This window comes from Pygocentrus nattereri, chromosome 10 (assembly GCF_015220715.1).
Source record: "Pygocentrus nattereri isolate fPygNat1 chromosome 10, fPygNat1.pri, whole genome shotgun sequence".
In the NCBI taxonomy this organism is placed as follows: Eukaryota; Metazoa; Chordata; class Actinopteri; order Characiformes; family Serrasalmidae; genus Pygocentrus; species Pygocentrus nattereri.
Window position 1 is genome coordinate 31,306,741 of NC_051220.1, and position 25,860 is coordinate 31,332,600.

At 39.7% G+C, this 25,860-nt stretch overlaps 1 protein-coding gene across 3 annotated transcripts in view; it reads right to left on the reverse strand.

Moving 5' to 3' along the window:
* aqr (aquarius intron-binding spliceosomal factor) overlaps window positions 1-25,860 on the reverse strand; it is a 66,461-nt gene that overhangs the window by 24,660 nt on the left and 15,941 nt on the right. For all 3 annotated transcript variants that reach the window (XM_037541916.1, XM_037541915.1, XM_037541914.1), the window contains 12 exons: window positions 25,321-25,499; window positions 21,625-21,792; window positions 19,566-19,735; window positions 18,949-19,190; window positions 18,649-18,792; window positions 17,825-17,894; window positions 15,403-15,513; window positions 11,634-11,743; window positions 9,776-9,911; window positions 8,418-8,627; window positions 3,831-3,968; window positions 3,676-3,747 (listed from right to left, as the gene is read on the reverse strand). In XM_037541916.1, the coding sequence (XP_037397813.1) occupies window positions 3,676-3,747; window positions 3,831-3,968; window positions 8,418-8,627; window positions 9,776-9,911; window positions 11,634-11,743; window positions 15,403-15,513; window positions 17,825-17,894; window positions 18,649-18,792; window positions 18,949-19,190; window positions 19,566-19,735; window positions 21,625-21,792; window positions 25,321-25,499 (1,750 nt within the window). The remainder of the gene's footprint in view (window positions 1-3,675; window positions 3,748-3,830; window positions 3,969-8,417; window positions 8,628-9,775; window positions 9,912-11,633; window positions 11,744-15,402; window positions 15,514-17,824; window positions 17,895-18,648; window positions 18,793-18,948; window positions 19,191-19,565; window positions 19,736-21,624; window positions 21,793-25,320; window positions 25,500-25,860) is intronic.

Genomic DNA, 25,860 nt, shown 5'->3' on the forward strand with positions numbered 1-25,860 from the left:
AATGAGGAAAACGAGAGAGAGAGAGAGAGGAGGACAACGGGGGAGACATAGTGGATCAGGAAGTGCAGAGAATTAGTAAGGTGGAAGTGAGGGCAGCTTTAAAAAGGATGAAGAATGGAAAGGCAGTTGGTCCCCATTTTTAAAAACAAGGGTGATGTGCAGAGCTGCAGTAACTACAGAGGTATAAAGTTGATGAGCCACACCATGGTGTTGAAGCAAGGCTAGGGCGAGAGGTTCAGATCAGTGAGCAGCAGTTTGGTTTCACGCCCAGAAAGAGTACCACAGATGCAATTTTTGCGTTGAGAGTGTTGGTAGAGAAGTACAGAGAAGGTCAGAAGGAGCTACATTGTGTCTTTGTGGATCTAGAGAAGGCATATGATAGGGTGCCAAGAGAGGAACTGTGGTACTGTATGAGGAAGTCAGGTGTAGCTGAAAAGTATGTTAGGGTGGTGCAGGACATGTATGAGGATAGTGAGATGAGGTGTGCAGTTGGAGTGACAAATGGTTTCAAGGTGAATGTAGGGTTATATCAGGGATCAGCTTTGAGCCCCTTCTTGTTTGCAATGGTGATGGAAAGGTTGACAGATGAGGTCAGGCAGGAGGCTCCATGGACCATGATGTTTGCAGATGACATTGTAATCTGTGGTGAGAGTAGAGAGCAGGAGGAAGAGAATCTGGAGAGGTGGAGGTTTGCACTGGAGAGGAGAGGAATGGAGGTCAGTAGAGACAAGACGGAATACATGTGTGTGAATGAGAGGGAAGCAGGTGGAAAGGTGAAGGAGTAGAGGTCGTAAAGGTGGATGACTTCAAATATCTTGGGTCAACCATCCGGAGCAATTGACAGTGTAGAAAAGGGGTGACGAAGAGGGTGCAGGCAGGATGGAGTGGGTGGAGACGGGTGTCAGGGCTGATGTGTGACAGAAGGATAGCAGCAAGAGTGAAAGGGAAGGTTTACAAGACAGCAGTGCATCCTGCTATGATGAATGGTTTGGAGACTATGGCTCTGTCTAAAAGACAGGAGGCTGAGCTGGAGGTGGCGGAGATGAAGATGCTGAGATTTTCATTGAGAGTGACAAGGATGGACAAGATTAGAAATGAGCAGATCAGAGGGACAGTGAAGGTGGAGCAGTTTGGAGATAAAGCCAGAGAGGCCAGGTTGAGATGATTTGGACATGTGTTGAGGAGGAATAGTGGATATATTGGTCAAAGAATGTTGGAGATGGAGCTGCCGGGTAGAAGGAGAAGAGGTAGACCTCAGAGAAGGTTTATGGATGTAGTGAAGGTGCACATGGAGATGGTTGGTGTAAAAGTAGAGGAGGCAGCGGATAGGGCAAGATGGAGGCAGATGATCCGCTGTGGCGACCCGTAAAGGGAGCAGCCGAAGGAAGAAGTACCAGTCTAGTACACTTCAGAATTTGAAAGAAAAAAAAAATCCACACAATTTTTTTTCTATAAAAAGCCAGGAAGACAATTGTGTAGTACAATGATTAGATTCCACTGTGTCAAATTACTGATTACTGAATTTTATTTTCAACATTAGTTATTTTCCTTGACTAACTTGATCCAAGGATACTAAACCAAACCCTACACCATAACCCGTCAAGAAACTGAGTAGTAAAAATCCTTAAATCTCTAAATACTCATCTTGTCTTAGGAAGATGCAATCATGCTTTGAGATGAATTTAATTATAGTTCATAACCAATTATCTTTCGAAGGCATTCTTTCATTCAGCTAACTATAAAGTTACCCAGTTAATTCAGAAATGCCTACATGTTGATCAATTTAAGTGATGGTTTCTGAAATATGTTAGGTTAACAGCCATGTTATTGTTCAATCTACTACACATTCAATGCTTGAATATTTTTACATTGAAAATGCTACTAGTTGCATCAGCAACTTCACAGGCAACTGAGCGTGCAGTTCTAGTGAAATCTAACACATGCAGCTGACCTGTGCAGCAGTGTGGCTAGGTATGTCATGTGATAAAGTACATGAATAGTGAATTTAACCTACATTTTATTGCCTTTTTTGGAGTTCATATTGTATAGTCATAGATCTGCAACCCACTGGCACCCTACAGATCAACCCCTACTGTCCTATTACAAAACTACCTGCTAGTTCAGTGGCTATACTGCTTTTCATTTTTTATGTTTGTTGGGCAATATTAAACCAAAGGCTTTGTTTCTGTAGTGCTTGTCTAAGACAAGAGGAGCAAGAGGAGAGGTGAGCATGGTAGCAACAACACAGAGCAGTCTGAGTGGGTGTTAACACCTTCCAAGCCTGCTGCTTCTCAACAAACAAGTCTCCCTCTGAGAGTAGCTGTATGCTCCAACCACACACTCACAACCCCCTCTTTCTGAAAGCAAAGTTGTTACAGGCTGACTCACGTTTCAAACCCTCTCAGAGGCATCCACAAGCACATCTGTGTTTACTCACTGCTTTGTTGCATTACATTCATTTAGTAACCTTGCTTCAACAGAGTTTAGGAGATTTCTCTTTCAGTGTTGATAACCAAATAAGCAAATGTGATGTACTGAGTGAAACAGAAGCAGTTTTGGATAGTAAACATTGTGTTAAAAACATTGTGACCCCTGGTTCCTATAACCACCACAGTAAAGAAGCAGTTGTTGTTATGTTTCTCTACTATTTCATAATGACCAAACCACTCAGAATGACACTGTTTACAATTTCAACAACTGAACTGAAAGAAAAAATGTAAAAATGGGTGAAATGCCGTAGCTAGGAACACTAGCTAGGGAATACTACTACTTCTGTCATATTTATAGTAAACACCAAGGATACAACAGGTAGCATCCAGTTGATCAATACTCCAGCTATCAACTGAAAAAGTATTAGTGCAATCCAAAAATGATCTAAAGGTAGTCTATATGAAGGCATCACTTTGGTCGCATGGTAGGAGTGCTACTCAGACAACTGATGGAAGTAAATATACAGAGCAACAATGTAGTATTCTTATGTTTTAACAAAACAGTAAAGTGCAACAGTTTTTTGCAAGATTAAATAACTATAATTTATTTTGCGACAATGAAAAAGTGCCTTAATGTCAGCATGCTGCTAATGATGTATTTTAAGAACATACTGGGAAAGGTAGAGTGGTTGTAACAACACTAGCTGGTGTTGGTTAGGATCACAAACAATGAACAGATATTTCTCTGCTCTCAGTTACCTCAACAAACTAAGATGTTGGCTCATCATTCACTGAGGAGAAAAAACCTTGTGTCGAAGCCAAAAAGGTATCATATCTACCACTGTACTTGTTAGCTCTAATGTTTGTTCATTCAAAAAACTTCCAATACTCTAGCACCATGAACAAAAATTATTTTAGAATAATAAATGTAAATCAAACATGAATCTGTTTGAGGTATTTTTTTTGTTTGTGCTAGTACCAGTGCACATCTCTATAATAAACTGACATTTGCAAGAACCTGGCGGATTGATGGCAGTACGCTTCCCAAGCTAGTATACAGTCAGTTAGCAAGGATGTTTTCTGAGCAACGATGATTCAAATATCTCAGTGTCCCCAGGCACAAAACAGTTTCTATTCTACTACACAATTCTTCTGGTGGTCACAGGGAATGCACTGCCAAACCTTAAGCATGTGACTGGTTGAAAGAGGCTTTCAGTTGAAGGCTAAACATGAAAGACAACTGTACCTGAAGTAGTAGAGGAATAAAGGTTTCAATCTCCAGGATCTGTGCTGCTTCCTCCATCAGGATGTTGTCATACTAGAACAAAGAACAAACATAAGATGGGACAATTGTTCATGCATGAGCTGATATCAGTCTTTTACTCTTGCTTGAAAGATTACCTTGAAGCCCAGTTCCACAAGGTCATGCCTCTTAAGAGCAGCATGTGTGCAGGTCATGGCAATGATCTTGGCCTCCTTAACTAGCAGGTATTTAGATCTGTCCAGACCACTGCGCAGCAGTTCAAAGGCCCTGAACTCCTGTGGGAAAGAAAACAGCAAGAGGCCATTATACTGATGCATTTTATTTCTTACCCCTCAATTACAGTAAATCTGTATGGTGCTAAAACACACGCACACGCACGCACACACTTTCTAACCCACTTATCCTTCTGGGTCGCAGTGCAACACTGTACATGACCGTTTTCCAATCTTAATATCTTTAGAATCTCTTTATAATTAAACATGCTCTTTTTGCTATTGTGCCTTTCAGACCGATACGTGAATGACCTCTGTTCTGATTAGCTGCCATGTACCAATCTGAGCTGAAATACTCTTTATAACCTTAGTGTGAATGGACAGAGCTAAACTGCTGTAGGCTGAATGGATGGACATGTAAATGTATTGGTTGTTTTTTGAACATTACAGAAACAGTGAATTCAGACTGATTTGCATCTCTGTCTCTATATTTGGACTGTATGGACTGGGTAGTGAACAGTATGTTTTGAAACTTTATCAATGTTAATATCAAACTCTTACCTTAAAAAGGCAAGGAAAATTTTCCTGGTTTCTATAATATGGGTTCTCTAAAGCTTAAATCTCAATTTAGGGGTCTATGTTGTTGCTAGTTTAAAAGAAGTAGCTTGGGTTGAAGCACAGAGCAGATTTTCTTACAGTGGCTGATACAGAAAGTACCTTAAACATGGGTAAGAGGAGTTGTTGCCACCAGTATCAGAGCTCTGCTGGTCAAAGCCTGGAGCAAATTGTGTCATGTAAAAAGGGTTGCAAGTGAGGGGCTAACCAGTGGGCTATATCCAGATGCTATGTTGCCGGTTAGGGCCGAGGCAGCTCTCAGGCCACCGGGTTATAAATATTTTATACGTTACTATTTTAACATTAATATTAAACCAATCAGAACATGCAATATTGATGAGGATATTTTTAACCCTGCCTCATCCCTCTAGGGTGAACAGCAGCTAAGCTGCTTCTTGTGCCTAGGGTTAGAACACAGGGGAAAAAAAAAAAAAAAACAAGAGACAAAACATTGAAACAGTGCCGCTGCAGCATGTCTTTGAAATACAAGAGTCTTGCGTCTATTACAGCAGCGTCTTATTGTCAGCCGCTGCCTTATCAAAGGGAGAAAAACGTAACTGGCAGCATGAACTTGCTTTCATTTTGCCTTGATGGAAAAGCATATCTTGAGGAAAAGATAAGACTGCTGTTATATCTTGAATGGAGAAGTGTGACAGACCAGTGCAATACTCTGATATGAAGACCAAATCATCAGGAAATCAAGCCAAAACATGCGTGCACAGAGTCTAAACCAATAACTCTGTTATTGCTTTCTGAAGCCAGTCATTCCATAAATTGATAATGACATTGTTATCTCTGTATAAAAACAGAGATGGCCTTGGGCACTGGGGAGTGAGAGAGGAATTTGGAGAGCGAGCTAGGTGGGAGGCACACTGGCACTACCAAGGATAGCAGAGAGGAGAATGACATGCCACTCATCATCATGCTAAAGGCAGAATGACAGACATGCTGGTGTCAGGGAGAGATGGATAAAAAAATGAAAGTGATGGGGGTATGATCAGAAAAATATGAAGAGAAAACCCCCTGCTTTGCTGATATCTACACAAGTGGACATTTGAAACACAGCCAGCATGAACTATCACAGCCTTTAGCAAGAGAAAGTGGCAAACTTACTTTTGTAAGTCGCTCTGGATAAGAGCATCTGGTAAATGCTGAAAATGTAAATGTTATATATTTATGTGTATTTCAACATTATTTTTAATCACTTGTTCAATACTTTTTTCTTGTTATTGCAAATTATTTTATAATATTACTTAGGGGTGGGAATCTTTAGGCACCTCATGATTTGATTATGATTCAGAGGGCTGTGATGCAATTATAAAACGATTATCGATGCATCTTGATGCATCTTTCTTCTATACAGGATTTCTATTTTTCTAATGTCTGAGGACTTGGCAGTTTTAAAGCAAAGTATCTGTAATGCTTGATAAAGTAAATGTATTATAGATCATTACAAATACTTTGCTTTAAATATCTAAAATATATTTTATTAATAAATCAAATGGAAGTAATGTGGCACGTGAACTAAAATGCTTTCATTCATTGAGACGCTGCTGACATGACACGTTACAACCATCCTACCTGTTTACTTTAGTAATTTTATAACTTTGGTTTTGGTCTCTTTGTAGAGAGTTGGGAGGGTCGCTGTGTCAGTAAAATATTTTCGAGACTGGATGATGAATCTTGGCTCCAAAGTGTGCAACATAGCGTGAAAGCACTGGTTCTCAATGACTGACTATCGGACTGAAGGTCACATAGCAACAAAGTCTTGCCTCACCAGTGACTACAAAAAGACAGATTAACACAAACATTTGCAGACAAATGGACTTATTCGCATATATAAACAGCGCAGTTGGTTTTCTGATACATTAAATCTGCAATGAGAGACCGTCTCTGACAGCTACATTCAGTGTTGCAGGCAGAATTTAAGGTGTAACAGGAAAATTCAAAGAAGCTGGAGAGTAAGAAGTGACTTCAGCTTCATAAAAACAGCCGAACGATGAGAGACTTCTTGGAAGAAGCTGCTCTACTTCTGAGAGAAAAGCTTAAAGCTGAGCAAAGTAAGTCCGTGTTCTCGTTTATATTTTTAGCCTATACTAGGAAATCAGCACACACTGAGACATACTGGACATTAAATATTGTGGCTCCTAAGTTGGTTTGCCTTGTTGAAAGGACAAAATGTCTCTTCTAAACATTTGGGTTGTGACTCCTAACCTGGCTTTGAATGCAGAGGGAGCCGGTCTGATTTCTCGCTCATCCATGTGTGTTTTCGTTATGTGCCGCCAGAGACAGACCCAGAGTCTGGGTGCTGCACTTACCCACTTCCAAGTTCCACCTTTTACGTTCCGTCAACATTACATTATAAATTAAATAATTATTTGGAAATTCAATTTTTGCCATTTATGAATCAATTCAGAATCGTTCACGTCCGCATCGCGATGCATCTAAAAATCTAGTTTTTCCCACACCCCTAGTATTACTCAAAAAAATTACTTTTAAGAAATGAGTGTGTGGAAAAAAAGACAGTTGATATAATTGTGGCGTATTTCTATTCACAGATATGAAAACTCATGAGAAGTGAAAAAGGTGTTCAAAAACCAAAAGTTCAAAATCCAATCTCCGGTAGTAGAGCCCAGTGGTATCCTTCCTAGTAGAAAATTTGACCTATTTTAACATGAAAAATTCTACTGAATTCTGATGTACTCTGAGGCTACAATTTTTTTATTTTATTAATATTAATTTTAACTTAAATTTAACCAGGGCAATCACACTGAGATTAAAAATCTTACTTTAAATTTTACGAGTGTGCCCTGACCAAGATGGAAGCGCACACACACAAACCAACATCAACAAATAAACACATCACCAAACCACCATGACTAACAAAATTAAATTAAAAATAAAAAAACAGATATAATTCCTTAACAATTATCTTAAAATTGGTCAAGGAGATAAATTGCTAGAATTTCAAATGTTTCTGCAGATCATTCCATGCAGACGGAGCACTGCAACCTTGTCATATTCAGACTGCACTAACGGAATATCCAACTGTACATAAATTAGATTAAATGATATTAGAACGTGAATTGTACCAATACTTATGTGTTAATAAGAATGCAGACAAATATAAAGGAAGCTGACCAACAACTGCTTCAGAGACAAATATTATCCAACCAGTCATTCCTTAGTTCACAGTGATAAGCTGAATATTTGGTGTCTGCAGGGCAACTGCTGTGGAATTATATATAATAATAAAAAAAAAAAAAAAAAAAAAAATATATGATTCACATGAATGGCATACTAATTACTCTAAAGAGTGCATTTTATCAACAGGCTATGAGCTCTCATATGTGTATTCAGGTATCCATGAGCAAACTAGAGATGTCATAAGAACAGGTACCAAGTCAATGCCAAAATTTCCATGGTCAGGAAAAGTGTATATATGTGTGTGTTCACGAATTAGACCTCTTCTTTCAGTCATTGAGCAGACTATTGAATTCTCGATTTTCCTTTCACGGTATCAAGTTGCCGTATCAAGGGATGAATTATGAATTTTTAAGGCCAATTTCTTTCTTTACAGCCAAACTTTCTTTTACAGCCCAAAACGTTTGGGCTGATTTTACTAGCCTTTTTTAAGTTTGCCAAATGAAAACATGGAAAACATTGGACATTTCCAGAACTTTCTATTAGGAGTAAATCGCAATAGATCAATGGGGCAAACTGGCATGTTAAATTGTTACCTATTTAAAGGAATCTTTGTTTGTTGTGGTGTCAAATAAGGTATTTGAGAACTGTCTAATTTCACTGATACTGGCATCAATTACTAAAATTCTTGTATTGTGACATATGAAGAGCATGAGCTGCTCAGGGTCTAACCCTAAGGGCACAAACACTTACTTCCAGCTGGGTGAAGATCTTGCGGACGTGGCGGTAGCAGCCCTCTGCTATGTCCATGTCCTCCTCATAGGTCTGGCCCTTAAACACAGGCTGGGGAGCATTAGAAAAGTACTTATGGAAAGGGAAGTGCGAAGCCACTTCCTGTGGGTTCACCTCTCGGCCTGGTTTGGGCTTGACCTTGCTCATGTACTCCTCCCAGCGAGACATGACCTGCATAAAAAAAAAAAAAAAAGAGACAGAGAGAGATGAAGAGCTGCTTCACTGCTTGAGGCTTCCATCTGCACTACTTAATAACTACTAAACCACCAAATATCAGCAAAGACCCTCATCACAGGGTGATACACATCTTAATGACTACTGTCCATGTATTACTGCTAGCTGTATCACTGCTTAGAGCTCCTCACCCCAAAGCAGTGTAGTATATAGAGCCTGAATGATAAAGCCCTGAGAAGGCAGTGAGGAGAGACAACAGATCTATGAAAATTGAGGAGAAGAGGACATTAAATAAATAAATAAATAAATAAATAAAATCCCTGTCTAAAGAACATGAGTGCACTGACTTAGGTGTCTGAAACCTGAGCTGGCAGAGCCACCGGGCTCCATAAAGAATGACAGTGCCTGTGTCTGACAGAGTGTGCCTGCTATTCTCATCCCCTCAGCTTTGCTCCCCTGTTCACTGCTCATCTTTAAGACTCCTTGCACAGACAAGACTCCCCTCAAAATCCTCTCATTCTTCTTGTGTATTCACCCATGCCGGGCTATGCTTCTCTCCTGCCTCTCAGTGTGACAGCTTGCCGACTTTGTTTAAGCCCTGCAAGGAGTCGCTCTATTTTAGGCAGTGTTGTTGATGAAATCTGGAAAAAAAAGCTTCTGTCTGATCTTTTCACTCAATTGTGTGTGTACAGTAATTGCACAGGGCAAGTAAACAGGAGGGATTCGGACTTGGTGAGGAGCACAGATCTAAAAAGAAGGCGCAGCAGTACCTGTTAGAGAGAGAAATTTACAGATGTTCACTTTTGTGATTATGCTGCAGGTAATGTTTTCTTTCTGATTATTTTTCCATGGAGATCATGCAATCAATGCTGCACCGCACAATGGCGCAAAACCACGCACTGGTCAGCTAAATGTTACCACAGGCTGTCATATGCAAATTTTGCTTTGCTGATCAGGCAAGATACAAGCAGTTCTATCTGAGAATTTTCTTGATTTTCTAGATCTTACTAGGTCTGGACATCCACAAGGCAATTCCCCTTAACTGCCATTTCTTAATGACACACATCACTGGATGTATAACACATTTGGAAATTGGGCTTGGTGAGGAGAACTAAAAAAAAGTTAATCAGTTGCTGCAGCAGCACCTGGTAGAGATAGAAATGGCCAGCAGTTTCACAGGTGTAGGACACATCTCCTGGGACATCAAGGCTCTCCTGCAGGCGAGCCACCTCTCTAAGCAGCTCCAACCTTCGGGCCAGCACGTAGTTCACTCTCCCATACCTGAGGTACAAACATGTCATGCAGTTAGGGATGGAAAGGCATGCTGGCACAGAAGAATGACAGCCTATTCAATCTGCAGTGCCCTGCAGAACAACGATTCTAACGGGTCCAGGTGTTGCTTTAAAAGCCATTTAAGAAGCATATTTAAATGAGAGGCTATGACCATAGACTCTATTATAGCAACATACAGCACACAAGCAGCTGGGCTGGCACTACTATGGACAGGTCAAAAGGTCAGCCACAGTAGCAGTTCTCCACTGTAATGCATTATTAACGCGTTAATGATGACAGTCCCTTGTTTCTTGTTCTTTACTTCAATTAACGATGTCAAGTTTTTAAAGGGTGGTGCAAATCTTTGCAAAACCAATCCTGCAGCACTAACTAGGGTCAAAAATGTCTAAAACTCCTAGTTTCATAATATGGAGTTTGTCAGGAAGGCAGAACACAGCTGAGCTCATGTGTTTGTGTTTTCCTGTGCTCTCATACCAGGCCTTCAGCTCATAAGAGCCCCCAAAGAGAGCCTGACGGGAGGGTTAATCAGAAGCTACACAGCACCGGAAGGGAATGTCAGTGCTCGGCAGCATGACAAAAGTGAAGCCAAATGTGTGATCTCACAGCCTGTGGATGCACTGGCTGCTTTATTAATCATTCAGCACCCTCAATACAGCTCAGGGCATGACAAGCATCAGGCATGTGCTCACATCAAAAATCGGGAACACAAATTACGGAAGGAAAAACTCCAATTGTGCAACATAGAAAAAAGTAGCCTGAAACTGTTTGACTACATTCACACAATAGTTAAAAAAAACAACAATAAATATTTAATGCAACAAATTGATTTTTAAACATATTTTACCTACATGTAATATAGGTAACCTGACGTTTCAGCACAAATAAGAAAAACAGATTTAAAAACCTTGATAAACCCATCCGCACCTCTGAACACAAACAGATTATTAATAGATGGCATCAGGACAAGCCACCCCACCCAAGAAGATGAAAAAAATACTAAAGGTGTGGATATTAACAGAGTGCACCAAGCACTTTGGTTCCCTGCTAAACTCTAAAAACAATCTGGGCCTCCTGCAATTAATAGCACTTAAAAAAAAAATTGTTTTTTTATAGTTGTTTCAGATATTTAATAACAGATTTAAAAAAAACATTTATGGACAAGGGATGAATGTTTTGATGGCGCCATAAACTTCCTTCACTGCTTACAGAGGGTTTTTCATTTTTCATCTTCTACGGCATTAATTAAATTCTCTGCCTTCTCCTCCCTCTTACCATTGGGCTGGAAACCCAGTGGAATTTAAATATTGTTAGCTCTTGTCCATGGCGCCTGCCTGGGCCTCCTGATATCTGCATAATGCAATCATGCCCCTCTAGAGCAGATGCAGTCAAACACATTCATCACTGCTGATCCTGCACCATCAGAACCCACTGCTTTCAATTAAAAGCCTGATGTGGCTGAACAAGGGTACAAATGCCGTCCTGCACAAATAATGCTAGGATCAGTCCGAAGGACATTCACCCACATGATGGACAATTTGAGTCAAACTTTTTTGAAATTCATATGAAAACAATCTCCAGCTAGAAGCAGTGCTGGCTTGTCTTAGCCTAGAGGACCAAACAGAAAACAACAATCATATGGGATCAAGAAGAAGGCAATGACTGACCCCTTAGGTTTGGCAGCTTTGACCATTCATACACTCTTACGCTCACCTGCTGAAATCCTTCTCGGTCTCTAGCTCCTCCTCTCCATGCCCCAGTCTCAGTAAGTGCCGCTCATCAATGTCAAGGGCCATAATCTTCTCAAACAGTTGGTTCAACGCCTGGGCAAGATGTACATATAAACAGTCAGAAATGCATCAAAATTACAGCGAAAAACGGCTGAAAATTTTGACAGACAAAACAAAGCCTAAATAGGCTTACAACAAAGATTCAAAATCTAAGACTTTACAAATGACTTTGCAATAAAAATTTTAAAAAGCACAATTTATTCTTGTCCTGTTCCAGGCAGCGCCGATGCATTCAGATTCAGATTCCTTTATTGATCCCAGGGGGAAAAAGCAGTTGTTACAGTTGCAGCCATTTATGTAAAACACTTTAATAATAATTTAAGACAATATAGAGAAATTTGCAGTATGTACATGAGATTTAAGTACTTATGAATATAGTAAAGTGGCGGTGAATGTAATAGTAAATATGAAACATATTTTCTTATAAACCTGGTATAAAGCAGTTCAATTATTTAAATTATTTAAATTACGTTAGTGTCCCTCTGAGTTATTGCACACACAATTATTATTGCACATATGAACAGTTTGGTATTGAGTTTTGTGAATCACACAATGAGGGAGGAATTATAGAGTTATAGAGTTTGATGGCCACAGGTAAGAATGACTTCCTGTGGCGCTCTATGGCAGAATCATTTGGCTACTTATTGGTATCAGCCGATTTTCAGCCCAAGCATGTGATCAGCCAGTTTCTCTAACTTAGCCAATCGTAAGAGCTGATCAGTGATGTAAAACATTTGAGCCATATTTCAAATGCTAAGTATTACTGTTGCAGTTCCTCATTCAAAGGCTAGATGGAAACACAGACCTTTTACATTTTGACTATAGGACTATTCAGTTTCTGATTTTTACATATGACAAAAACACGCAATTCAAGTTTTGAAAATGAATATACATATCATCGCTGTCCAAAGAAAAACATGCATCTCCATTTTTGTTGTTTTTTTAATCTGCAACACAAACACGTTCCAAAGAAGTTGGGACAGGGGCATGTTTACCACTGTGTTACCTCACCGTTCCTTTTAAAAACACTCAATAAGCGTTTGGGAACTGAGGACACTAATTGTTGAAGCTTTGTAGGTAGAATTCTTTCCCATTCTTGCTTGATGTACAACTTCAGTTGCTCAACAGTCCGGGGTCTCCGTTGTCATATTTTGCGCTTCATAATGTGCCACACATTTTCAATGGGAGACAAGTCTGGACTGCAGGCAGGCCAGTCTAGTACCCGCACTCTTTTACTACAAATCCATGCTGTTGTAACGCATGCAGAATGTGGCTTGGCATTGCCTTGCTGAAATAAGCAGGGAAAAAGACGTTGCTTGGATGGCAGCATATGTTGCTCCAAAACCTGTATGTACCTATCAGCATTAATGATGCCTTCACAGATGTGCGAGTTACCCATGCCATGGGCATCAACACACCCCCACACCATCAGAGATGCTGGTCTTTGAACTTTGCGCTAACAATCAACAGTCTTTTTCCTCTTTGGCCCGGAGGACACAACGTGCATGATTTCCAGAAACAATTTGAAATGTGGACTCGTCAGACCACAGGACACGTTTCCACTTTGCGTCAGTCCATCTCAGATGAGCTCGGGCCCAGAGAAGCCGGCAGCGTTTCTGGGTGTTGTTGATATGTGACTTTCGCTTTGCATGGCAGAGTTTTAACTTGCACTTATAGATGGAGCGACGAACTGTGTTCACTGACAGTGGTTTTCTGAAGTGTTCCTGAGCCCATGTGGTAATATCCGTTACAGAATGGTGTCGGTTTTTAATGCAGTGCCGCCTGAGGGATCGAAGGTCACGGGCATTCAACGTTGGTTTTCTGCCTTGCTGCTTACTTGCAGAGATTTCTCCAGATTCTCTGAATCTTTTGATGATAATATGGACTGTAGATGATGAAATCCCTAAATTCTTTGCAATTGCACATTGAGAAACATTGTTCTTAAACTGTTCGACTATTTGCTCACACAGTTGTTCACAAAGTGGATGCTCCCTTTCAGGGATGCTCACTTTATACCCAATCATGACACTCACCTGTTTCTACTTAACTCACCTGTGGAATGTTCCAAACAGGTGTTTTTTTTTTAACATTCCTCAACTTTTCCAGTCTTTTGTTGCCAGTGTCCCAACTTCATTGGAACGTGTTGCAGGCATCAAATTCAAAATGAGTTTATCATTTTTATCAAAAGTTTATCCGTTTGAACATTAAATATCTTGTCTTTGTAGTGTATTCAATTGAATATAGGTTGAAAAGGATTTGCAAATCATCGTATTCTGTTTTTATTTATGTTTTACACAACGTCCCAACTTCATTGGAATTGGAGTTGTACATTGAAAAGTAAAGAACATTTTTGCCCTCTCCTGTAAAGTTACCATTTTGGAGATACTCTTTTTGCTTTGGACAGCGACGATATATTAACGCTGTGTTCCACACAGAGTCCAAAACTGACACTGTGACACTGCGTAAATGAACAAAATTCTGAGATTAATGAGACAATCTGTGGTGGACAAGAGCTGAAACTCTTTGCAACTGTATTTAACCATAGATCATTCGATCCTTTTTTTATGAGATGAGCAAAAAGCAGAAGTACAGCCTCAAATTCCCTCACTAACCTCCGGAAATACCTGCAGAATCGCTTGTCATGCAGCTTCAGCTAGTTCTTGTTAGAGGCGGTGGAAGTCACGGTGTTATCTTTTTTAGTAATATGTAATGTACACAGTGTTTGCACAACTTTGTTGCAGTGTTTAAAAGCAAAAAAGTTTTCAGAGTGTCTGGACAGAAAAACATCTCAGACTGTGTGTGTAGGTCCCACTCCGCTAAAATCACATCCGTCTTTTCATCCAAAAAATCGTACTTGTGTGAATAGGCCGTAACAGTCCAGCCCTAATTGGTATCAGCTCTGAAAACTGATCCGCATCAACCCCAAAAACAATGATCGGTCCATTTAGTTCAAACAGTTTGAACAGAAGCAGAAAGAAGGATCTATTGTATGGTTTCTATGACAGGCATTAGAAATTAGATTTATTAGCTCTGTTCATATTCAGTATCAAGATAAATTAGAATACATAGTAGCCTCTCCGCTACAGGTTTGATAACATATGTATCTTTTCCTAAACTAGCATTTTAAAATAGAAATGAAAATCTGGAGACAAGAAAAAAATTTATGGACTCAATGCAACTTCAAGAAATATATTTACAACGAAATATATAGTATGATTACGTTTCTGAACTAAATGTACTGAAGACATACTCTTTATGGTACCACACCACATTTTTTTTCTCCCTGAGAGCATACATACATAAGTTGAGTTTAGACATGCTAACTATTTGAGGGTTGTTCACAATGCATGTAGATATAAACATGAACCCTCTGCCTCAGGATAAACTGTAATCTGTGATTTGATATACAAAAAGAAGATACACTTCAGTGCTATAGAAGGAAGTTAATTTTGTGTGTCTGAGTGTGCTGCAATATTTTCAGTCTGATTGATGGCCATTGTGGCCAAGATTTAAGAATTCCCCCAGCAACACAGGCTTAACCGAACATTTCAGGGCATGAAATGATCACATTTCTCCGAATGCCATTTCAAATCCAATCACGTGGTGATTATGGCTAAGACAGTTTAGAGGGGGTGCAAGAGTGTGGAGCTGTAACAAGATGCTAAGCTCCCTCAGGCAGCGGCAGGCTCTACCTGATTGGAATGCGTCACAATGAGAGTCCTCTGCTCTGGGAAGTTGTGGTACAGGTTGGAGATGATCTGCACAGCTACATCCGTTTTGCCTGTACCTGGAGGGCCCACGACCTAGAGAAAGGGTCGAAACAGAAGAAATAAAGAAGAACGGTTAGATAACTAATACAGAAAGACCCATCTCGACAGGACACAGTGCTTCAGACAAGCTAGAGCTCAACCTGTCAGATTGTTTGCTCAGAGCCGTGCTTGTTCTCTTCTCTTATTCTTTCTCTCTGTTTCAGGAACAGCCTCTCGAAGAGCTTCAATGTTTGGCATGTGAGGTCACACAGCCTGAAACAGACTCAAAGGCAAAACGCTAGAAAATTTGGATAAATGGAGCTTTTGTGAAAACGAATACAGAGAGGCTCGAAACTTAAAATGCCATAAAAAGTAGGTGTAAGTAAGTAAGTAGGTGTCACGCTAGATCAGGAAAACGTGACTAGGACTACAATGATTAGTCGAAAATCGTTTATGAATGAATGCCAACCTCAAATGCAGATTTTTATCGTATGTGTATACTTTAAAGTACTCTATAATATTCATTTGACACACAAGTGTTTCCACTGATAACACTTCACTGTGGATGCATATCAGACCGAAATCTTTGCTGGTACAGCAATCATCTAAACAAATGGCATAGGTATAACAATGGTCTGATGTTCCTTTCTGAATATCCAATAACTGATCCTTCACAAACAAGAATTCTATTTAACGTGACTCATCTAGAAGTCCTCATATTTATACAATTATATTTTTAAAGCATTTTATTTTGGTGTTCTGCATTACAAATAACACATTCAGCTTAGCTAGATGGCATTTTCTCATTGGATAATATTTCTTAAATGCTTAAGAAACTTTTTTTTGTCTATTTACAGTATATATTTAGCATTTACTATTATATAATTTGCAATAAGAACCATGTTTCACAACTTAAGCAAATGTAAAAAAAATCTTTATTGTGTAAAACAGTTAAAATGCTGTGAACGCTGAATGTTGTTTGTCAGTATATGAAACTTTCAGTATTTTTTCTGGCTTGGTTGAAGCGACGGGCCACAAGTAGAACTAGAACAACTAGAAGCACTACTGTTGGGGCTAGTGGATACAAAGGCCCAGCTAGCGGCCTGCTATGCTAAAAGCTAAATCAAGGTTAATGGCTATCATCACAACCGAGAGTCTGGCAGTTCTTTCTACTCTCTCAATAACATTACCTTAGACTGTAAGTGACCACGCAGCGGGAGACAAGTGATTACTGAAAGAAGCAGCTCAGCCGTGCAGATAAGTAGCTCTGTTGGCATGTTCTTAACACCAAAAACTGTCAATACAGATTCTGCCATGAGCATTTTTACAGCTGCTTGGCATACAAAGCCGCTCATGTGGTGTTCGGTTCCATCTATGGTTATAGTAGGCATAGTACTCTAAGACTGCAGGAATTTTGTCAATTTTATAAGATGCTATTTAAATTAAATTATTTTATAATGTCCTGATAGTGGATAGTATATATAGGATAGTCACTAATAATGTATTTGCCAAACATGAATTGGGAAAGAAATAACCATAGCATTAGCCAGCTCTCATTACAAATAAGTCTGCTACATCTTTTATTGTACTAACTGTATCTTTCATAAACAACAATGATGCAACAGTGAGCTTGTAAGGATTCCCATTAATCTCACAAAGCATTTTATCAGTGGCCTATGTATCAGAAAAAAATAAAATAAAATCTTGCCTTCAAGATCAGTTAAAACAGGAAAGACTAATATTGAAGGGGGAACCCATGACTTGGCTGTGAACCAAGTCCACACATACCAGCAATCAACCGAGATGGAGAATGACAGGCACGTACGCTCACTTGTTTTACGACTCTATTGATATCCATCCTGCCATATTCTTTCCGAGACAGCCACACAATAAATAATAGCCAACAGCCCCTGCCAGCAACCAATCAGCAGTGTGAGGATCTCTCTCAATCAGCAGCTATGCAGACAGTGTAAGGGTGGCAAGGACACCTCAGCTACTTTACTCAAAGCCTCCCACAGCCATATTTCACCCCCATTTCAGCCATATTTACATGAATGATAGCAATGCCTGCGAAAAATATCCTGAATATCCTGTAATCAAATCAACCTGGACAGACAGCACCACAAACTGAAGAGGTAACAGATGTGCTGCTCTCAAATACCCTGGGAAATTGTACCAAATTTCATAAAGCCTATTGGTCTGTTTACTGTGTACAGGCCATTTTTGCATATGCTGCATGACCTGCATGAGCACAATGAACTTGCGATAAATATCACTCTTAAGTGAAAGTAAATATACAGCTCATACATCATAACTCTGAAAGTTACTGATAACTGAGAAATGAAAGATAAAATAGTGCTCTTACCATGGTGAGACCAGGCTGCATGCCTGCACGAATAGCCTCGATCTGAGTTGGGGTAAACTGGATGGTGTTCCTATTCAAATATACAACAATAACAGGATCAGAAGGTGCTTTGAAAGAGTCAAACTAATGCTTTCTTGCATTAATTAATTTCAATATCAAAGAACAGCTGGGAGGAGCACAGTAATATCAATATTACATCAAGAAGAGCACTATTTAAATTTGTTTGATGATCCGACTGCAATAACAAAAAGCTCTTGACATTCTGTTTGTAACTGGTGCTGATCAAAGCAGTATAAGTGACTGAGGCAAGTTCGTGAAACGGCCTTGCACCTAATGAGGCAAATCTTTAACTAATACACATTTGTTTTTTTAGCTAGAACAAACTTGGTATAGTGTAGGTTGGTATAGTGTAGTGGTTAACACACTGTAGACTGGGGTTCAATCCCCCACAAGAGTAAGCACCCTACACTATACCAATAAGAGTCATTGGGCAAGACTCGTAACACCACCTTGGCCTACCTCTGTAAAATAATCAAACTGTAAGTCACTCTGGATAAAACCGTCTGCCAAATGCCATAAATGGCATTTTGTAAATGAACACCTGGTTTCTAAAGTCTCAGAGTTGCTCCAAATGCTGCAAAAATCCCAAACTAGAAGAAGCGTTGGAGGCCAAAACACAGCTGTTTACGTTGGGGATCAACAAAAGGCAGGTGTGTTTCTTACTAGGTAGCTACAGGCACTCTGGTAAGAGATGAAACCTGACTGGTGGTTGTGGCCTCGACTCCATGCTATGTTTATACCAAAGGGTCATAATTTCTCCTCACCGTTTAGGCTGGTTATACGGATAAGGTCCTCTGTTCTGAATCACATGGGGCTCAACAAGCAGTGTGAGATCCTTCTCCTTCTGCTCCTCTTCCTCATCTGCTTTCCGCTTCTTGCCCTTTGTATTCTGTACGGGGAATTTAATTCTGTACAGAGAAAATGCACACATTTAAAGCAATGTCAGATTAAATCAATTTAAATTTTAACAGAACACGGTTTAGCTATTTTAAATATTTAAACAGGGATTCAGGCTAACAATTTTGAATACCTAAGTAGGAGTCAGACTAAAGCATGGCCCTGACCTGAATGGAGGGACTTGTCGAGCTGGATCTTCCTCAATGATCTTTACTGTGTAACCCGGGAAACAGGATTTCAAGTGATCAATGGACAGGAATGTATCGTTGAAGTCCAGAGATGAGATCTGATTGGGCATCTTGGAGTAATGGGCACTCCCCGGATCACCGTATCCCAGAATGATGTCATGCAGCCAATCAGGGACAACACACTCGGTGTTCATCAAATTACGAATAGTCTCCAGCACAGCCTGGATGGGACAGACAGTGCACAAAACTATTTCAATAAGTGTTAGTAAAAAAATGTTAGCACACTTTAGATACATCTGCACTCAATAGAACTGCAAGGCTAACAGCACTGCTATTGTTGTGATAACCTAATGAGCCATGCATTTCGTTTCAATGAACGTCAGATCCTTTAACGGCTTTCTGCTAAAAGTTTGAGCTACATCAACAGGAGAGAAAATTTATTTACTTACCATATCGATCAACGTACATGCCTTTGGCTTAATTCTCAGTGTATGTCTTTGTAAATGAGATGAATATAGTGACAACAGAAATATTTATTGGCTCCTCATGCTGACAAAACTTCATAAACAAACAACAAGTCAGACGTTTTGACTGACCTTGAAATTATTTTCCTTGGGCTTCCGTCTCATGATAATGTTAAAGGTCTCGTAGGGGTCCTCAGCACCATTCTGGACGGTGGTGGTCATGTCCTGCTGATATTGATTAGGGTCCAGCCATACTCTAAACGTTCTTGCGTCACCTTTTAGCTTAGGCTTTGGATCAGGACCTTGGGCCAAGCACAGACAACATTCTTGAGGCATACATGAATAAAAATGGAGTTTGCTCTATGAGCAAGTTATGTGTGTAAATACTCACAGCACGTTATGCAACTACTATAATTTTAATACAGGTCAAAAGTATGGCCTAACTAAAGTGGGGAGGTATACAGGCACTGAGATCAGAGAAGTTACTTTACTCTTGCTATAAAAGCTGTGATCCTAGAGGGCAACCTTATTAGATATTTCCATTTTGGTATTCTGTCTCCTGAGCCCCAAACGGCTCAGCACTTTAATCCTGGGGATGGATTACTACTGCCCACCTCAGCACAGCTATATGCATGCAACATATTCTACTGATGCCTGACAGCCATGGAACAGGATTAGGTCTGATTCCCACAGTGGTGAGAAACCCGTTACGTGTAACATTTGTGGGCTTGCCCAGGCACGTCAAGACAGATTTGGTGAGGAGTTGGAATCAGAGGTGAAAAATTTTGCTCAAGCTTCAACAGCCCAGTTGGTTTCATTCAGATCGTCCCTCCTGTGTGTAAGTTGCTCTGCCTCTCCCTCCACTGTTTATCCTTCTGAGCCTCCTTGGTTCTCTCAACCACTCATTATGTTGGCAAAAGTGCTTCTGTTCTGGGAAACTGAACACCTATTTTTGCTTTTTCAAGTGTTGCTATGGCTGTAACTAGTCTAGGTTACAGGTAGGCAATTATGTAAACCTATGAATTTTGTGACTGAGGGAAAAAGTGCTTTTTTCTGATGTGCTGCTAGTTAAGCCATTTATAAATTCTGTGGTTGTAACAAATCTCTTAGAAATCTCTTCCTTTAAATGCCTCTTCAAGGGACACTACACAGCTCTGAATCAGCCACCATTAGCAGGAGTGTCTATTTTCTTCTGCTGCATGCAATAGGAGGAGTTTTGCTGAAGCATGCCCGACCCCTGTAGGCATCTGAAACATTAATCAGTGTCTGGTTGTTTCAGCAGCCCCTTCTTAAGACAACAGAGCTTGCATTTTTAATAAGATGAGTGGGAGAGGAGACAGAGCGGTTATGGGTACAGACACATGCTCAGACGACAGGACTAAACACTTAAAACAAGATGAGCACAGGTGAGCCTGACAACAGAGCAATAAAATGGTCTGGGAGGATGATGGGTACTGGATAGGCTACTTGGCTTCGTGTCTAAAGCAAAAAAAAAAAAAAAAACGATTCACAAACTGATGCAGGCACAAAAACTAACTGCTCTTGTGCACAATACACTCTTGAAATCAGTGCAGCAGCAGGTGTCATATTTTCATCAGTGACCACTCCATCACTGGGTATATTCCAAATGTACTGCACATCTCGTATCTTCACAGCATAGACAATTGCCTTCAGATGACCCCAAAGATAACTAAGTCCAATCCACTTTCCAGGAAACTATTCATCTAGGAATCCTTGGACCTGACACCCATAATGTGGTGGTGCACCATCTTGCTGGAAAAACTCAGGGAACGTGCCAGCTTCCAAAGTGGATTGGTCGTCGTGGGCCAGTTGAATGCCCCCCAAGGTCTCCCGATCTGACCCCCTTAGACTTTTATCTTTGGGGTCATCTGAAGGCAATTGTCTATGCTGTGAAGATACAAGATGTGCAGCACCTGAAACTACGGATACTGGAAGCCTGTGCTAGCATTTCTTCTGCAGTGTTGCTATCATTGTGTGAAGAGTGGGAGAAGAGGGTTGTATTGACAATCCAACACAATGGGCAGCACTTTGAACACATTTTATAAGTGGTCAGAAACTTGAAAATAACTCATGAAAGAATAAAGTTACGTTAAAACCACACCATGTTTTTCTTGTGAAAACACACAGTGTACACACACATACAAACACACACACACACACACAGGCCTACCTTCCTCAATAACTCGGCCTTTATCATCCAGCATGCCTTGCACCTCGCAGCCCCTCACGTACACGAGGCCTGTCTGTTCCACGAAAGGCTGGCGCCGGTCAAAGCGCGTGCCATAGGCCAGGGTGGGCCGTACCGTGATCAGAAAGCAAACATCGTGCTTCCGCAGCCCTGGAGATGAGGATAGGAGGAGAGTGAGAGTAACAGAAAGGAGAAAGAGCCCCGTCAGCACATGCTGATCTTTTAAACATGAAGCCTCTAATTATACAGCCTGAAAGAGGGAGGGAGGAAGGCTCCCACTCACCATCACGCTACAATTCTCACCTCCAAGACAAAAAAGGAAGACAGAGCACAATCTTAAAGAAAAGTGTAGAAGGGGAAAAGCAAGGAGATGTTGCATTGTGCTGCCAAAGCACACCTCGGGACAGAAAACTCAGAGCTATATTGTTTAATGTAATGAGGGCTGGGAGCCTGATTAATACTCAAAGCAAATTTATTCATTAATGCAGAGCAAGACAGCCCTTAGTAGGCTGTCCCACAGGACAAGACCATTTGCATACTAATTCACTTCAGTATATTTTACTCAACAACCCTCACATTATTCCCCTCTCTGCACAACCTGCATTTATCACACTGATGCATACCAAAATCCTTATAGGAAGGTGTGGCCACTCGGCGGCCATGTTGGCAATGACGCTGGACAGTTATTTCCAGGCAACTAAGACCAGGAACTGTATTACAGAAATTTTGCTCTTAAGATCTGCCAGGGCAAGATAAGATTTTTCACAAACTCATATTACAAAAGCAAATCTTATATTTATTTAGGAAGCTTATCTTACAGATCTAATCTTCTCAAGTAAGGAAATATTAACTTACTAGATCAAAATCAACAATCAACTTTCATGTATGTCACCAAGCAACTGATTGTGTGCACAGCTGAAACGCAAACATGTAATCAAAATAATCAAGTTAGTTAGTGAGAAAGCTAGCTGTCATTATACGATACACTAATAGAAAAAGCACCTCATAAGTCAATGCACCATTTTCAGTGTAGATAAATTAAACATAATTAAGCTAGTTATAGTGAACTATGTTGCCTGTCACTGTATAAAACAATAGAAACAGACAGTTAAAACTGAAATGAATACACCTCTGGGGTTGTCTGAAAGTTAGGACATAATTCATGGAAATTTGGTCTAATTAGGACATTTTTGTAATACTGTTTTCCTATATGGAGATAAGGGATAAGACTATGAACTTAAGAATTGATGTTCTGTAATCGCTTCTGTCCTAAACTGAGACTTAACTGAAGTTGTCATGATGACTAAACAGATAACATTTCAGACTTAAGTTTCTGCAATACGTCCTCTGGCTCCTATCTCTTTGAAAGCGTAGAGACTTAAAAACTCAAAACTGAAGACCAAATTACTGTTTCAAAAACTTACTTGAAATCACTGGTAAAATCTGACAAATATCTAATGCATAGTTTGGAGCATTTGGCTCAGTAATGCACAAAAAAAATTTTTTTTTTTTTTTTATTGTTCTGGCTACTGTGCTTTCACACATCCCTTACAACACTAAGGAGCCTTTCCTGCTCACAGCTTTACCAGTAAGCTGAATGGCTAAAATAACCATAGACAAAAACATGATATTTCATGTTTTACTATATGCATATGAACGTCAGTGTTTTTTGTATGCTTATTCCAAATTTAATGCCTGTAACATGTTACAAAAAAGTTGGGACATGAGCATGTTTACCAGTGTGCTACATCGTTCCTTTTACAACACTTAATGACTGGGGACAGAAGACACAAAATGATCCAGTTTTTAAGGTTTTTTTTTTTTGCAATTCTTGTGTTATAAATGTGGTCAGCCATGCAACATGAGGGGCCTTTATTATCATTTTCTCAGCTTATTAGTGTGCTACACATTTCCAGTGGGAGACATCAGCGCTTTGATTTTGCAGCCATGCTTTTGTACACATGCAAAATGTGTCTTGGTGTTGTCATGCTGAAATCAGCACTGACGTCCCTGACAAAAGATTTAGTCTAGAGTAGGCCCTGGCTTCTGAATTTTATGCTGGTAACAATTTGGATGATCGTTTTTTTACTTTGACCTAGAGAACACAATGCCTATTACTCCATAAATTACATGAAAGGCTGACTCGATAGACCACAGCACACGTTCCAACTGTGCATCAGTCAATTTCAAATGAGCTCAAGGCCAGAGAAGCATTTCCACTGTGCACAGAGGAACTTGGATTTTTAGATGGTGGACGGTGTTTATTGGCAATAGTTTGACAGTGTTCCCAAGCACAAAAACATTCCGCTTTATGACGCAGTGCCATCTGAGGGCACTGCATTAAAAATTCATTGTGGTTTTCAGCCTTGCCCTTTATGCATGGAGATTTCTCCAGATTCCCTGAATGTTTTGATGATGGTATGCACTGTAGATGGTCAAATATCTACAATCGTTGCAATACCTGGTTGAGAAACATTATTTTTTAAACTATTAGATTTTTGCTGATTCATTCCAAGGGGTGAACTTTGACCCATCCTTCCTTATAAAGGACTAGGCCATTCATGCTGCTTTTATACCTCAACATAATTGCATCACCTGTTTAAGATGTTTCTTGAACATTTCATTTACAATATTTACCACTATTGTGCTAAATGTTGCCACAATATGCTACCATATATTTTTCTGAGTGCATTGTGGTTATTATCAGTACCTAACAAACTTTCAACAAACAGGGCATAACTAGCCCTCTTTAACTGTAGTTAGTGCAGTGCAGTATGTGAAATGTTGAACCAAAGTACTTATCGTCATGGCCGGAAACTTCATATCTCCAAAATGGTAACTTTACAGGAGAAGGAAAAAACTCTCTTAAAAGACAATTTGGTCCATTCAGCATGAAATTTTAAAACGATGTAAAGGGTTTTTCAAAATTAAGCAAAACAGTAAAAACATTACAAAAATTGAGATACGTTTTTTTTTTTTAGTTAATTTTTTTTAATGTGGCAATACCGATTCTTTTGTCTGTTCCAACTTATCAGATGTCAAAATTATATAGCGAGACATACTAACTACTGACATACTAAATACTAAATACTGCTCAATTTATTTTGATATATATTTGCCATATTGCCCACTACTAATTTCACAAATGTTCCTAGACTTACACTGCCCCATCCTAGCCTTTTTGGAATGTTTTGCGGGTATCAATTTCAGAATGACTGCATACTTACAAAAAAGCAATTTGATAAGTCAATAAGATAAAAAAATATATGTCGTCTTCACACGATTTCCATTTAAATATAGATCAACGTAGATTTATAAAATCACTGCTTTCTGTTTATATTTGCATTTTACCTACTGTCCCAACTGTGTTAGAATTGGATCTGTATTAACTCTACAGACATTACAGACTGTACAAGAAGCTCTGACACATGATGACTAGAGCATGAGTAACACTATGATGTGAACAACAAATAATTAATGTCAGAAACAACAGGAAACAGAGCAAGGTCAAAGATGTGGTATACTGAATGAAAGAAGCTTGGAAGGATTTAACAGGACACAATGGACTTACCGGCTTGCTGGAAACCATTTCATGATTGATGAAGCGAATGAGTGCACATGTGTGGCTGTACGTGAGTCAAAGAGTGATGGAAGCAGAAAGAAAACAAACACACTCACCTTCCCACTCAGATTTTATGTGGTCTTGTACATTGAGGTTCACAGTAACGTCAGCACGGACTCGAGCAGGCCAGTTTTCGCCAATGTTTGGCTTGGCTACCTCAACGATGGAAAAGGACACAATGGTCTGTGCCATTCTGGCCCATCCACCAAATACCACGCCACCATACTCTGACTGCCTGCAATAGACAAGGACCAGCCTTATGCAAAAAATCTCTAATATCCAAATCCCCCAATCAGACGACAAAAAAATCAAAACCCTATCAGACGACCAAAAAAAAAAAAAAAAAAAAAAAAAAAACAAGTTTAAAGGGCCTATACTGTGGATAACCAATGTACCTTTCAGTCTCAGGTCCATACATAAATTTTTCATTTCACCATTTTCGTAACTAACACATTTACATCTATCCATCAATTTAGCCTATAGTAGTTTAGCTTCGTCTATTCACGCTGAAGTTGATGATTGTTTCGACCCACATGACTTTTTTGAATGAGGCACAATACAGAGCAGTCAATCAGAGCTCATTTACATATCTGAGT